Source organism: Megalobrama amblycephala, linkage group LG9, assembly GCF_018812025.1.
Source record: "Megalobrama amblycephala isolate DHTTF-2021 linkage group LG9, ASM1881202v1, whole genome shotgun sequence".
NCBI classification, from domain to species: Eukaryota; Metazoa; Chordata; class Actinopteri; order Cypriniformes; family Xenocyprididae; genus Megalobrama; species Megalobrama amblycephala.
This window is the reverse complement of record NC_063052.1, coordinates 29,166,074-29,182,558: the sequence shown is the minus strand read 5'-3', so window position 1 is coordinate 29,182,558 and position 16,485 is coordinate 29,166,074. Positions and strand designations below refer to the sequence as shown.

Here is a 16,485-nt window from a genome sequence, read left to right as displayed (position 1 = left end):
AAACCTGAACCAGCTAATCAAGGTTTTTAGGCATATAGGAAACTTCCAGGCAGGTGTGTTGTGGTAAGTTGGAGCTAAATTCTGCAGGACAGTGGCCCTCCAGGGGCCTGTACCATGATGGTAGTTGAACAAACTCAGGGTTATAGGATTAGTTTCGAGTTGACATAACCAAACCACTCCAATCCGGCTTTGTTGGTACCATGATGCTGATCATCAACTTTCTCTGTCAACTCAGGCTTTGATCCTGAGTTTGTGGAGCTTGTGCACATGAATGCGTGACATCAGTGGCAAACAGCCAATCACATGCCTAGCAACATGATAAACTGTGATTCACTTCTCGCAAGAGAGCCAGCGCGATTTAAAACGTTTTTGCTGAAAATAAAGAATTTAAACGCATTTAAACTATTGGAAAATACTAGTCTGTGAAAGAGGACAAATAATAGAAATGATCTTTCTCTATCAGTGCAAGTGAAACTTGTGAAGTTAGTTTATATAGTTGATAATATATAGCGATAGAGACTCAAACATGTAAGGTCATTTGTAGTCATATTTAAAGAGTATATTTACACATTTATATTACATATGATCTATATATATTAATATTTATTGACACTAAATGCTTAATAACAACTTTTAAACTAAACTTGCGTGTGTGTAATGGATTAATAAAAATATAGATCATATAATGATACAAATCATATATAAATCATAAAATTATTATAGTAATTATCATTAAAACCACAAATTTCATCGTTAAATATTTGTTTTTACTATATAATGACCTTTAACTTGGAGGAAGAGAAACTGGAGGAGTGACTTTATTGTGTTGGGTGTGTCAGTGTCACTTATCTTACATCTGATTGGTCCAATTTCAGTTTGAGATCTCTAACCCAGAACACAACCTGCCCCGGAGCAGGTTAGCCGTGGAGCGTAAGTTACCATGGCGATGAACACCGCTAAAAGTCAAGTCAATTTCATGGTATCTAAAACCCAGGATTGGCGCCAACTAATCTGAAACTTACCTGGCTACCCAGCTAATCCAGCTTCATGGTACAGGCCCCAGGACCTAGTTTGGACACCCCTGTTCTAGAACCAAAATCAAAGGCATTTAATCCCATTTAAAGTAAGATTCTTAATTACTTGTAGTTGATGTAGGCCATTTTTATCATAACATTCTATCAAACCATTTCTAATAAGCAGTGAAATACAAAAATGCATAGTTAAAGCTAAATTTTCACCTCACTCAAAGCGTTCTATAATCGATCCGTTTCAGTTCCACTTCGGGTTTTTTTTTGCTTCCTGCTTAGTGATCCTGGACCAAACGCTCCTCTCACATACTCTAGTCTGGTTTGTAGAGTATTTACCTCTTAATTTCTTGCATTTTTACCTCACTTTAGGCTTACATTTGCACAATTTTAACTAAAAAGTTGTCAAATTACATGCAGGTACAGTTAAATTAAGATGCAAGCTTTTTTCAGATCAAATAAGGATTTAGTCGAGACATCACTCACTGGTCACACTTCAGTTGTGTGTCTTTCTCTGAAATAAATGTAGCACATAAGACAAGGAATTTACACAAGAACACCTTCTAAGATGAGGCCCTTCATAAGCGTCATAGTTCCGCTTCATTTAATATCACTCATTCTCAAGGATCAGCTGTGGCTGATTGCATTAAGCACAGATGGATGTTTATGGAGTCAGCTCCTTGAATCAGATCAGGGTAACAACTTCCTGAGTTGTTTTTTACCTTGATTAATACAACGGCGAAAAGAAAAAAAAATGCGTAAAGTAAAAAAGAGAAATTTGCCTCGTCCTCTAGCCTGCAAATTACTTACAATCAGATGTTTGCTGGCTATAGGAAGGATTTTAGCAATGATCAAACCATTTTGTGTCACAAAAGTAAAATATTCCAGGACATTTCGAAATGCCTTTTCTGAGTACCTCAGTATATCACGTCTTTTATTCTTCAACTTTCATGAAAGAGAAAGGTGAAGGCTAAAATTATTATAGAATTTACTGTAAAATGTGAAATAATGGAAATCTACCTAAATAACTAAATAATGCAAGTCAGAAATCATCACTGCTTATAATAGCAAATTGTTTAAAATCATAAAATAAGCATTAAATTGCCAAAGACGTTGATGCAAGTTGCAATACAAATATATTTACACATGGTCGTCAGCAGGGGGAGACAACCCTGGATGTTGTCCTGGGCCCTGTGCTGAGGGGAGCCCAGTCATGTCCTGGTATATACTCCTTGGATTTTGTCAACTACAACAAAATCCTCCTCAAATCTAGCACATGCATTTTGCTGTTCATTTCAAAAGTTCAAAACAAAAGAACACTCTAATGGCAAAAAAAAAAAAAAAAAAACATCTGGTGTTGAGCAGACTTAAGTTCTTTAGTTTCACACCAGGGGTTTTCAAACTGCCTTTTGCCCTCTGAGGTTCCTGCTGTAGAGGTGTCATATGGCTGATCTCCTCTTTCATGGACAATAACAGATGTGCATGAAGAGAAGAGTTTTGCAATACCTGTCAGTAAAACATAACCTAAAATCTTGAACCGTTCTTTAAGATCACAAATCATTTCCAACAATACAGTCATGACACACGTGTTGAGATTTGGTGGAAAACGCTGCATACTAGGATTAATTAACAAGTATCTAAAATGGATTTTTTTCAGAAATTAAAGAAATACTGTGTTTATAAATTAATGTTTAGTCTGAACTAAACCTTATCTAATCCACTGGTATTAGTAATATTTACAGAGACTTAAAGGGATAGTTCACCCAAAAATTAAAATTCTGTCATCATTTGCTCACCCTCAAGTTGATCCAAACCTGTATAACTTTTTTTTTGTTCTGCTGAACACAAAAGAAGATATTTTTAAGATTGTCAGTAACCAAACTGTTGATAGGCCCTATTGTCTTTCATAGTACCCCCCCCCACCCCTATACTATGGAAGTCAGTGGGGTCCATCAACTGTTTGGTTACCCATATTCATCAGAATGTCTTCTTTTGTGTTCAGCAGATGAAAGAAATTCAAGTTTAGAACATGTAAATGAAGACAGAATTTTCATTTTTGGGTGAACTATCCCTTTAACATGCACACAAATACACGTGAGAGAACATAATGGTAGGCTAATTAAAGTTTTAAACGACATTTTATAAACAGATTCATTTACAGAAAGGCCAGAGCTCAACGGTTATAGTATTTGCATTCCAGTATCATTTAAAAACAAAGGCTGTCGCCTTTCTCATATAAATATGCAAAGTTTTTTTTTTGAATTTATAACGTAGGCGTATTGACAAAACACAGCAAGGGTTTACTGTGAAGCACTCAAATACGTTAGAAAGTCAAAACAACTGTCTGTCGTCATGTCCTCAGGTTTCAGTAAGACCGATTATGATAGCCTACCTATTCAAATTTCTTTGCGGAAAAAAAAAAAAACACGTACAACACAGAAAATCTTAATGTTATTTTCGAATTGCTGAACTGGAGATAAGAGATAAAACCTTTTTAAATACATATTTATAATATATTATAGGCCTAATTTGTTATAATATTCAATTATTAGATTATAATACATAATTATTATATATTAAATTAAAATATTAATAATATAATTAGTGTAATACATGTTTTGAATTATAATTAAATGTCATAAAACAAAATCATCCGCCTAATGCTACACCATTAAATTTTACCGAACACAATGTTTAGCAGTGATGCTGATGAGGTTTTACAGTGATGAGTTTATTTACGCAGCACAGGCCTGCCTTATTCAAATGCTTGTGAGAGACACGCCCCCGTACGGGAAGCGCGCGTGCACGTTTCAAATGAAATATTTGCTAACCGCGTCGTACAAAACTTTCCACAGCAGCATGTGCGTCGTTTGTGATGCGAACCATGAAATTACCCATCCTCGTCATACAGTTCACTCAAAATAACTCTGTATTCAAATCGCCTATTAAAATACACATTTTGCACAAGTAACCAGTGCTTTAAATCTTCTTTGCATGATCATGCATAGCCTATAACTAATACGGTTCTTTTATGCTTTATATGTATTTGAAACTGAAACTATATAACTATGCAAATGATACCCATACATGTTAGCTATATAAAATACTAAGGTTGTGCTTTCTATTAATGTTTTATAACTTCTCCCCCCCTCCCCCCTCATGTCAATCCTCCCCTTTGTCTTTTAACCCAATCAACCTTTTGTTTTATTTGACTCCCCCTGTGTCCATCCTCAATGTATGCAGATCTTCTGGTGAAGGACTTTGTCTGCCCAGCAACAGAGTGCTTGAGGGGACATCCAATGCCCTTGTATCCCATCCGCTTGCAAATCAAGGTAAAGGATATGCTGTTGCACAGAGTACACTCACAATGTCTGAATTATCCTTTTATATTTGCAAGAACTGTAAATTGTCTCCGGCCTCAAGGCCATGGCAAAATTCACAAACTAGCCTATTAAAAAAATTCCAGTGCAGTGGTCAAAATCTAATGTTGTCTCTTAAAATTATTGGAATGGATGATGCACATGTAGTCAAGTTGTTTTCCTACTCAGGCCTTCTGTGCAAATACACTAAACACAGTGGAAAGTTAGAGCTCTATCGCCCTCTACTGGTGCAAAGTGTTCTCAATACACTGCTACTTTATTGCTAAAGGCAACTATCATATAGTTATCACCAGGAGGGTTAGCTTGCCCTCTGTTAGAGGTATTTATTGGAGCTTGTTGTTTGAGATGCAAACAATATTGTGCCTAAATATTTTTAGACAAAACAAAGATGCCGATATTTTTTTTGTGAATGGAAGCCCAGTTATAGAACTGACAAATCAGGTTACTGCTCGAAAGAGTGCACAACCTAAAGGTCAGGGTATATCAGGAGGTGACCTTTATGCCAGTTCACTTGATGCCAGCTGATATAATATCACGTTTCATACCTCACAAAGATATAAAGGCCTCAAGCAGCTTGATATGAATTTATAGGAAGCTACTCACAAATGATGAAAGCTGTTTGTTTATCATCCAGAATTCCTGGCTCTTGATTGAAAGTGCATATTGATCGTGTGTGAAATTACATTGAATTTAATTGATCTGCATAATTGATACAGATTTTGACCATTGACAAGCTCTCAATGCTGCAATACTGAAATAACCAGCAGGTGTCGTCGTTAATTCGTCTGTCTGGTATAATCAGTTGAGTCATCTGTGATTGTAAGTGCGTGCTCTTGTGTACGTGAATGAGTCGTGCTTTCAGTCATAGTATAGAGTTTGTTTTTTTGTCTTAAAGTGAGGATATCAGAAAGATGAGTTTTTAAGTTATATGGTTTTTGGGTCAAGGGTAAAAACAGCATTGGTGGATTTAGAGGCTAGTGGCAGATGGTTGCCAATCCCAGTAAATGAACACAAGTACAGTAGTCTTTAATTTAGTTTACTCTAGACAGCCTTATATATGGGCTACTGAACATTAACAATTACAGATGCACTTGATGTCTTGGAGGATGTAAATTGAACATGTGATGTGGTGTATATCACCTTCTAAAGGGTAATTTTATTTTGTGTATTTGTTTGCTTTATTAATCGAGAATTAATGAAATGAATTCCCTGATAGAACGCGCACTAAGATAGCGAAATTGCTCGACCACATAGTGAGGAAAGCATGTAGTTTATGTGGGCGTTAATTTGCGAGAAAACATGATTTGGCTCAATGTAGTTTCAGCACCGTGGTCAGAGCTCGACGAGAACAAAAGGCGGATTAGCGTCCTTGATATCAGGGACCGTCCAAATGTTACATACAAACGCAAAAAGCGAACACTCAAATAAAGCAGTAGCGAACCACAAACCTATTTATTTCACTGTAAATTTCCATTAAATAAAACGTGTTAGGTTTGTTTTTGTTTCGCTTATTGGATCCTGGTTCTTTATAACGTGCAATAAAGTTTCATTAAGATTAATATAACTATTACTATTGTTCATTATAATTAATAGTACAAGATTATGCTATCGCCTTTTTATTTTTTCTGTTTTTTCTTCTTTATGCTTGTTTTAATTGTTGTATGCATGCGGAAAATATGTATATAACTATCCATTTTTATATATAAAGTTGCAGTTACAAGATTTTAAGTCATTAAATGTGAGGTATGCATTATTAAAAACCAAGCTAATTGTAAAACGTGGAAACTGTGAGATTTAATAGTGCAAATGCAAAAAATTGTGAGATATATAAGCGCGATAGACCCTTTTCACATTTACGGGTTTCTCAGAAGCGGAAGTCGTCATAGTTGGGTAAAATTTTATAGCGGTGAGTGGAGTACCTCAGAGATTATGTGTTTTTGTAGGCCAACCCGGAAGTTAGCGGCGCACCGATTCCCTCGATCGAAAGCCAATGCATTTTTCCCATAGACTTTTGGAAAATCGCAAAAAATAAGCTCTGTGTTTAACAAAGGGTTATGACTCTTACACATTTTGTCTATCACGATAATCTGTCAGAAGAGAGAAAGATGTCATTTTTACCATCACTCCCATAGCCGCTGTATTAGAAACACCCTCACAGCAGCGTTAACTAGTTTTTTGTAATTTGATGCAAAGGTGATATAATATTAAAGGGTTAGTTCACCCAAAAATAAAAATAATGTCATTAATTACTCACCCTCATGTCGTTCTACTCCTGTAAGACCTTCGTTCATCTTTGGAACACTAATTAAGATATTTTTGATAAAATCTGATGGCTTAGTGAGGCCCCTATAGACAGCAATGACAGCCATTGTAAATCTCAAGATCCATAAAGCTACTTAAAACATATTTAAAACAGTTCATGTGAGTTTGGTGGTTCTACCTTAATATTATAAATGGACGAGAATACTTTTTGTGTGCCAAAAAACCCCCAAAATAACGACTTTTCAACAAAATCTCATGATGGCCAATTTCAAAACACTGCTTCATGAAGCTTCGGAGCTTTACGAATCGAATCAGTGGTTCGGAGCGCCAAAGTCACATGATTTCAGCAGTTTAGCCATTTGATAGGAGATCCGAATCACTGATTCATTGAGCCATCGGATTTAATCAAAAATATCTTAATTTGTGTTCCGAAGGTCTTACGGGTGTGGAACGGCATGAGGGTTAGTAATAAATGACATTATTTTAATTTTTGGGTGAACTAACCCTTTAAGTATAGTGTTATAAATGTAAAAAATTTGCGATATTGATGACCGTTAAAACGCATGATCACAGACTATGAAAATGGTCTATTAGGAGAAATAAAGTCATGTTTAAATTTTCTTTTTACTTATTTTTATAGTATATCACAATGAAATGAAAAGGACAGCTGTTCGTATTTGACAGCACCTAATTTTTTCGCGGCTACGAAAATATAGACGCTCCCTTAAGCCGAGTAAGCATCACGGTTTCCACACCCCGAGGGAGGACAGGAGATGGACAGGAGGGGGACACCGGCTTTCGACGTCAAAAGCTACGGGTTATACGGAGTGTCAACACCGTGAATATAGGCTACAGCATTACAGGTCGTCTTCTTCACTGCCTCTGCATTAAAACGTGAGTGAAATACATTTTATTCGCATGTATACTTACATTGATTCCTGCATGTATTCTAGTCAACAGGAGATATTTGAGAGGGCACAGACAGACAAAAACCAAGACGATTCAAGGGTGACAGATGCACGGATTTAGCTGAATGTTCACTGGTTTGCGTTCTCCATCAGCTCTTTTTATCTGTGCACGTAGATTATCAGACCATATTCTACAACCAGGCAGAAAGACAGCAAATAAACAAACATCCCCTTGGGATTAACAAAAGAGAGAGAGAGAGAGAGAGGGAAGGAAACGAGAGCAATTTTCGCCTTTGCACACACACCAGGGAGCTCGTAAGATTTGAATAAACTTCTTTCAGTCTTTATTGATTTGAAGGCGTGAAGTTGCATGGATACTTGTGTGTTTTTGTTCTCTGTCATGTATGTGCGTATGTGCAGTTGGTGTCGTGACAAAGAGCCACATACGCCTGAGCCTCCAGTGTGGATTAAACAAAGAAGCAACGGGGATATCCGTCAATATTTATAAGCATTTTTATTTTATTGCATTCAGTTTTAATGCGCTCTATTGCCAGAGCTGGTAATATAAGTTTCTTTGTTCTACTATAACATTTTATTATCTTAAAATTCCTTTATATAGATCACTCTTATTCTATGTTTTGGTAGCACGTTGTAATAGCTTAAATACAATGCATTCATTATAACATATTATTAATGTAGCCTATATTCAAATATCTAAAAATGTTCATATTTACATCACAAATCTGATAAGCATTGTATTAAGTGCTTCCATCCTTATTATGCTCTATAATATTATGCACTTCATTCAAACTTTGTTTTGTTGATAATTTCAGCTTTGGATAGCGTTTGCTATCCGTTTATTTATAAACGTTATAACTTTAAAGAAACGTAAGATCTCCCATTGTGTGAGAATTTTTTCCATTCAAAATCGACCGACATGGAAGATTGTAATTCTGACATACTGAATGGCGATTGGTGGTCTTTCTTTTATTCATTTGCATATTGAGTTGTGATTGGTCTTTCTTTCTTACATCTAATTAAGTAGCTGCCTTCATATTGCAACGTAGCTGAGGCTGAGATTAAAAGTCATGTTTTACATTTAATAACACATAATAGTGCGTATTATATTATTTTAAAACGTTTCCACAAGTTCCAAATCATATTTTTCGTACAGTGTATGTTCGCTCACGAACAGGAATGGTGTGAGGGGGTAACCATAGCAACAGTAGACCGCTTCAGCGCTTTATCATTATCGCACGGTACATTGGCAAAACTTAATTATCACTTCATTCATTATATATTTCACATATAACGTTATATAATAAAAGCTTTAATGCTTTGTTTGTTGGCTAACTGCTGTAAACCGAATTTTAAAATTCTCCTCCTGACGGTCTTTAACTCTTTTCTTTGGCTGCTTTACAAAAGTCACGTGTCCTTTTACAAATCTTAATCTTGTTAATGGACGTTATTATAAAGTATTAGCAAGTATTTTAAGTGTGCAGGGTTTTTTTTAAGCGTTATTTGAGAATGTTTTTTCCCCCCGCAGAGCTGTCACGGTTCAAACCTTTCCACCGGGACTCGTGTTTAACATCGCGACTCTTCCTCCGCCGCTGAGCCGCTCTCCAGTGCTGAAACCCCGGGCGCAGCTGTCGCTCCGTCCCCTTAGGAAACTGTCCTAATGAAGGAGGCCGACGCCATCAAGCTCTTCATTGGCCAGATCCCGCGGAATCTGGAAGAGAAGGACCTGAAGCCCATCTTTGAGCAGTTTGGGAAGATCTATGAGCTTACGGTGATCAAGGACAAGTACACGGGAATGCACAAAGGTAATTAAACGAGATTGACGCGGCTCTATTGAACGGACAGTCTCAAGGGGAGATGGGAGACTTAATGGTGCTAGATGAGTTTCATTTTCATATCTGAGGAGAAACGTCTCTAGTGAGGTCTCCTTTGACAGTTGGACATATACTGTGCTTTAATGTGTAAAAACTTTAACATTTCGTTTGACATAGCAGCCACCTCATACTGAGTTTGCTTCCAATGCTCTAGCTTTCTTAGATAAAGAAATCTATTCATAGAAAATGCATCTGTGGTGAGAAAACAAATTGTTCAACGTTTTTCCATCTCTTAGTCACAGTTGTCATATCCTTTTATGTCTGCAAAACACTGCTTGATATGCATGGACTGCCTAAGTTTGCTGCATTTTTATTTTTACATCCCACGTTGTATTCTTGTTCCCTCTTTAGGGTGTGCGTTCTTGACGTACTGTGCGAGGGAGTCAGCCTTGAAGGCCCAGAATGCACTGCACGAGCAGAAGACATTGCCAGGGGTGAGTCGTCTCTGTAAATGACGTGAATGCAGAGGGGGGCTGTATAAAAAATTGATGTATTCAAATCAGACAAACATTTCCAATTGTCTATACGTAGCACATAGATTGAATATTTGATCATAAAGCTCTTCTAGCAAGCCCGGGGAACATGAAGTTGTTTCTAAAAGTAGAAACAACATATTATATGGTTCAGGAAACAGGATCTGTGGAAATCTGTGTTGACTGAACAGACTTTAATTAGGTATGTAGGAGGGCACAATCCTTGAAGGCATCCGCGATCATGTCGCTCTCTGAAGTCGTTGATTAGCTGTTAGGCCATCTGCCGTGCCAGAGCCGTGACGGGCAACCTGTAAATTCAGAAACCTCCAATCTCTTCATCTTCTTTAATGCCTTTTTATGTTTTCATCCGTAAATCACCTACATTTTAGATTTGCCAGATGTACGGGATCATTATGTGCGGTGTTGCGAGTCGAATGTACTTGACGTCAACGTATAGAACTCGAGGATGAGATTATACGGTCTGTTTTGAGATTTAATGAGGAATTAATACAACTATACGCTCAGTGCTCGCATGATGTTTTTTTTCCTGTTGATTAGACTTGAAGCAAGCAAACCCACAAGGGATCTTTTGCTTCCCCTCAAATTCTATTTAAGCGAGTTTAATTTGCACTAGAGGAAGCTGCGTGTCGTAAAAGCAGAGACACTATGTGGACTGAGCGGCCAAACAGAAGCTTTTGGTGCATCTGAACAGACTCTGAGCCAACCGTGGTCCCACCAGACATAGGCTAATGAAGGGATATATGGCTTTATTGCTCCGTATGTCACATCACGTAACATCAAAGGCTGGTTGAGTAGTGTAAGAATCGACAAAATTAAATCAAAGTGCGAGCGAAGTAAACCAGGTTCTGCCTTAGTTTCAGAGAGCCAATGTTTGTGAGCATCTGTTTAGATTGTTTTTCCTTATGGTGAGTAACGTTATGCGCATGTGTGCTGAAGAGTAACTCCAGAACAAATCCCATTATTAGCATGACAGTAGTCTGACCTTTGTGACCTCTCCAGGCGTAGATCAGCGGGTTCCCTGGGCTTTAAATCCTCTCTCCTCCTTCTCCGTCCCTCCATCCTTCTATTAGTCTACCCCCCTCACCTAAGCCTGGTAAGACGGTGTTCAAACCTCCCCCCTGAGGTACGAAAGGGAACCATGTTATTAAGAACTACCCCCCCCCCCCCCCCCCCTTAAAGACAAATCTCTCTTCCTCTTTCTCTGTCTTTCATTCTTTCTTTCTTTTTTCACACACACGCAGACAGCCCAGCTGTGTGGCATTATTACCAGCTCATGGCACCTGCCATTCAGAGCAGGCCCCGCCCCCAACCTGTCAATCATAGCAGATCGCTCCGGCAACGCTGCGTGATGTGTGTTTAGAGTAGTGCGTGTGCGGGTGAGATAGGAATTGTAACCACGATGACGGGAGAAAGACAGATAAGATAAGACAGAAATTGGCTTGGAACCTTCATTTCTCACCTTTTCTCTTTTTCCCTCAGGCTTTGTTCACACTAGACTGAATTCAGATTTATTTTCCAGATTTGATATATAAGACTCACTGTTTGCATTGTCAGTTTGCAAGCGATGAAAATGTATCCGCATGTTCAAATAGTGTAAGTAAAGGGATAATTCAACCAAAAATGACAATTTTGTCATCACTTACTCACCCTCATGAAACTTTTTTTTGGTCCGCGTTTTAGATCCAATTCGCTTCGTTACAATTTTATTTTAGTATATTTTATTATAGTATTTAATAATATTTTTAATTAGAATTTATTTTTATTTTTTTAGTTCTCATTTTATTTTTTTTGTCATTTATGTGCTTTTGTGCTTTTTCAGTTTTAATGTTTTTAAGTTTAATTATTTCATCTAATAATTATATTTTGTTCTATTTCAGCTTTATTTCAATTAATGAAAAATCTTTAGTTTTAGTTACTTTGGACAAAAATGGTTTAACCATTCTTCAAAACATCATCTTTTGTGTTTTGCAGGTTGAGTAAATGATGCCATTTTAATTTTAATTTTTGGGGCGAATTATCCTATGAATATTTGCATTTTCTACGTAATTTGCTATAGTAACGACTTACATAAACTTGGAGGAGCTATCATTGTGGAATAAGAAGTAGAAAAATATGCCTCTGCTTACGAACATCATGACATCTTACCATGATGCTGAACTCATGAGGTGCATTTTATTCATGAATTTGTGTCTAAAACTGTTCTCTTTTTCACATATTCACTAATCACTACATAGTGAATCCCACAGAGTTCACTATATAGGGAAAGAGTGATGAGTGAATTTAGAAAATATAGACACTGCGTATTGCATACGTCATTACATTCACATATTGTGTCCTGAATGACAAAAAACTGATCTTAAAAATGTTTAATTGAAATTCTAAATATACAAAAGGGGTTTGGGATTTGTAATAATCATATTTCATGCATTTTTTAGACTGCTGTATGGACAAGCGAAAAATGTCGAACATTCTAGTTTCGCTAATATTGAAACTCTGAATAAAAGATCAGCTGAGAGCAATGTATTGAAGGGAGAGTTAAAGGAAGACAAGAGAAGGAGGGGTTGAACAGATGGCATGGCTGGAGTGGCACCTGGCCTTATGTTTAATTTCAGGTGAGAGGCTCGCAGTGATTGTAGACAGAGGAGGAGAATGGAGACCTGGAGTCCTCTTTCTGGTTTTAAATCCCATGATCTCCTCCTCCTCCCCCTCTTATCTTTCCCCATCTCTTCTATCTCTCACTCTTTGCCTATCGTTGCCATCCCAACGTGTTTGCTTAGCTCTGTTTATCACACTTTGTCGGGCAAGCGGGGGGGCGTCGTCCAAGACACTTCAGCACACGCACTCGCGTTCGTTCGAGCTTTTAAACATACACTTACACACCTTCGGTCACCCGTTTCCTCTATTTTAGAATTAGCCACATCTCAAATCGTACTCTTTTTGGCCTCCTCCTAACTGCAGCTAGTGCACTACAGGGCTAAAAACCCAGATGAATTTGGAACAGTTGTTGTGTTGGCGATTTATGGTAAAATGTGACTCAGCTGGATCCTATCTGACTTCAGTTAAGATAAATATCAGCTTTCACATTGGGTTTTTTGTGGTTTGTTTTATTTGCTGTTTCAGGAACAGCTTTATTCCTGCCTCAGCCTCAAAAATTGTGACAAGAAAGCAAGACGTAGTAGTAGATCAGCAGGACAGACCAGATAGCTTGTGTTTGCACTATTAATGTTGTTTTTACTATTATAATTTTGATTCAAAGCATCAAATTACGCCCGATCTCTATCGAGCCAGCGTTCCCATTGGTTTTGGATAGCAAAATGGCAGTTAAATGTCTGTCTGTGATGTGTGCGTGCACAAATTTTGGCATTTTCATGTTTGGGACGAGTTGTTGTGCATCTGAACGCATGTGTTTTAAAAGAGCGTCTGTTGTGCCTTTGTTGTGGGGGAAGGGAGGGCAGGTGTTATTAGAGAGGGGGATGGAGTGTGTGAGAGTGAATGTCTGGATGTTTGTTTGTAGTTTAGTACAATGTGCTCATTCTGATTTCCGTTGTAGTATGTTTAGGGCACTCAGAAATTCAATTAAGATAAGATTGGTGGTTGTATACCTTTAAAATACGTGTCATGTTTTGTTCAGTGTATGCATTTTACAAATACAGTGCACTACACTTAACTGATGTGTATGTGTGGAAATTGTACATGTACGAAATGTACTTCTATTAAAGTCCAAGTGGAAAATGGTGTATGTAAACTCATATTACTATACTTTTTACACATAAAAAAAGTCAAGTGATCATATCAGACTAACAGGATCGGATGATTTAAATGTGAAATCGCAAGCGTTCGCATTTTTCCTTTCCAGAACTGCAAGATTAAGTATATTTGACTTAAGTGTCAGTGTCTATACTCACATCTAGGCAGGATGAGTCCATTGTTCAGATGAATTGAAGGGTTACAGGGTTCGAGAGCGTGAAAGAGGGAGAGAGGTGAAAGTAGGTCTAATTAAAGAGAAATTGGACGGATATGTGAAAAGGGGGGAAGATGGAGGGGTGAATTGGGGGAAGGGGGGAAATGAAAGAAAATTTGACATAATGAGCCACGGGTGGTGGCGGTGGGGGGGTCGGCGGCGGACGTCCATGAGCTTAAAGACAGACATCTGCTAGCAAGTGTGTGTGTGCGTGCATGTGTGTGGCCTTTGATGATTACACACTCCGTGAGAGCAGAACTTAATCTGATGGACATGTATCCTCAGATTTTTTCACACCATTGAGACATAAAATAAACTAGCTAATGGGCATTTTCTGCCTTTCAATGCAAAGCAAATACTGCCCTTTTCATCCACTTTACGTTTGTGGTAGTGTTCAGATGGTCAGACATTTATTATAATAAAGTCACAAACAGCAGATCCTCTTGGGTCCATCCTACTTCCTCTCTTGATTTGGTTGGTTTTCGTTGTCTGCAACAAATCATGCAATCTTAAGAGCTTGTTTGCTGGCTGTAATCTGTCTTCTTTCTGAATGTGTCCCAGATCAATATTGTTGCTCAGGAAAAGCCATAAAGGCACTAAATGATGAATATGGCATTTGCAGATTTCCTGATGAGTAATAAGGTCATATCGAATTTTCAATTTGAAGTGTCCATGATGATTTTTTAAAACATAAATATTCTATACCTATTTTTACCAGGCACTGTTGTTTCAAATGAAGAATATTTACTATGAAAGTGCAAATTACAAACAGTACTTACAGTGGAAGTCAATGGGGCAAACACACAATGATTTTAAGTGCATAACTATGTACTATAACTTTTATTTGTTTGTTTTTAATCTAATCTTTAAAGAGTAGCAAACAAATATGTCATTTCTGTATGTCAAATATCCATTTCTTTCCTCTTTCCACTTAGCATTTGGTTCCCATACAGTAGACAAAAATAAAGTAGCATCCCTATCTCAATCAGTAGGACAGCATCTCCAATGTTGGCTGCGTGTTCAGGGTGTTAGACATCAGCGCTTTTGCAAGCATCACTCATATGAGGTCTGTTTGCTTGGCAAAAGCGAGTTTGTTTGAATGTGCTACATTCAGAATTTGATATGCATATTGAGTTAGCAAGCCCAACCATTCCACATCTCCATTTTCCAAACAGTGCCATTTTCACACATGCTCCCCCGCCCCGTCCGTCTTTTTCTATTTAAGCAGGCGTTGACGCTGACAGTTCAAAGTCTGTTACCATTGTAATTGCTTAAGGTCTAGTGATTGGCACATTTGAAACAGGCTAATTGATTAGAGCTTATTGATTTTTTTTCAAGAATGAAGATTTTAGGTGCTTTAATCATCCAGACAAGATGGCTTTTCATTTTCTAAAAGTATGCCATGCTATTAAAGGCCTTTTCCTAATTCTTATAGGATTATCATACATGCAGTTTTGATGTCTGCATAATAATAAATAATAATGGAATATTTGTACTCAGTGTGCAGTGTTATTTCCTTATAACATTTAAGTTAACTGCCAAAAGTGAATAAAAATGAACTTAAAATAAATGATGGCCATCTGTAGCACTTAAATTATACATCGTCCTTTATTCATTCATATAAATTTATCTAAAATCTTAAAGGTGCTGTATGTAAGATTTTCACTTTACTAAAGCATAAAAATACTCCAGTGTGTTTGCAGATATTTAGGAAACATGCTAAGTTCACCTACTTGTTTCTCAGAAAAACAATGCTATAGTCAGAAATTCTACTTTGAAAATGTGCGTTCCGTGTCGGAATGTCTGTCTTTGTTTTGGTCTGTGCGAAACCGCGTGCTGCCAGTTTATCCAATAGTATTTCGACATCACAGGTTGCCAGTTGGCGGAAAACACCGCGTACTGCAGCCATGGAAACCAGCAAACAAACTGGGTCAGAGAATCGCAGATTCTACCCGACAAAAAAAACCTCTGCACCCATCTAAAAAATCTCTATGAACGACAGCATATTAAAACGTGGATAAATCAACTCATAAACTTACAGTGTGTAAGTCTCCTTGGCTTTCATTGTCAATTGCGCTCGCTCCTGTTGTGTGTCCTCAAGCTGGCAACCCGCGTCTGAGAAGTAGACTGCAGTACCTATTTCGAACACTAGTCATTCCTACATAACACACCTTTAAAGGGATAGTTCACCCAAAAATGAAATTTCTGTCATTAATTACTCACCCTCATGCTCCAAACCCGTTCATCTTCAGAACACAAAAGTCGTTATTTTATTTTTTTTCATTTTGGCACACAAAAAGTGTTCTCATCGCTTCATAACATTCAGGTTGAACCACTGTAGTCACGTTGACTATTTTAACCATGTCTTTACTACTTTTCTGGACCTTGAATGTGGTAATGTTTTCTATGGGGGATAAAAAACCTCTCGGATTTCATTAAAAATATCTTAATTTGTGTTACGAAGATGAATGAAGCTCTTACGGGTGTGGTGTGGAATGACATGAGGGTGAGTAATTAATGACAGAAATTTCATTTTTGGGTGAACTAAGCCTTTAATGTTGAA

The 16,485-nt window shown here is 37.5% G+C and overlaps 1 protein-coding gene across 8 annotated transcripts in view; it reads left to right on the top strand.

The window, feature by feature from the left end:
- Positions 1 to 16,485, top strand: part of LOC125275534 (CUGBP Elav-like family member 3) — a 72,130-nt gene that overhangs the window by 33,381 nt on the left and 22,264 nt on the right. For 3 of the 8 annotated variants that reach the window (XM_048202563.1, XM_048202558.1, XM_048202562.1), the window contains exons 2-5: positions 4,269 to 4,357; positions 7,308 to 7,561; positions 9,122 to 9,398; positions 9,819 to 9,901. In XM_048202563.1, coding sequence (XP_048058520.1) covers positions 9,254 to 9,398; positions 9,819 to 9,901 — 228 coding nt within the window. In that variant the 5' untranslated portion in view covers positions 4,269 to 4,357; positions 7,308 to 7,561; positions 9,122 to 9,253. Of the gene's footprint in view, positions 1 to 4,268; positions 4,358 to 7,307; positions 7,562 to 7,590; positions 8,135 to 8,186; positions 8,835 to 9,121; positions 9,399 to 9,818; positions 9,902 to 16,485 lie in introns of those variants that run through there. The other 5 variants (XM_048202557.1, XM_048202555.1, XM_048202561.1 and 2 more) reach the window with 5 other exon arrangements.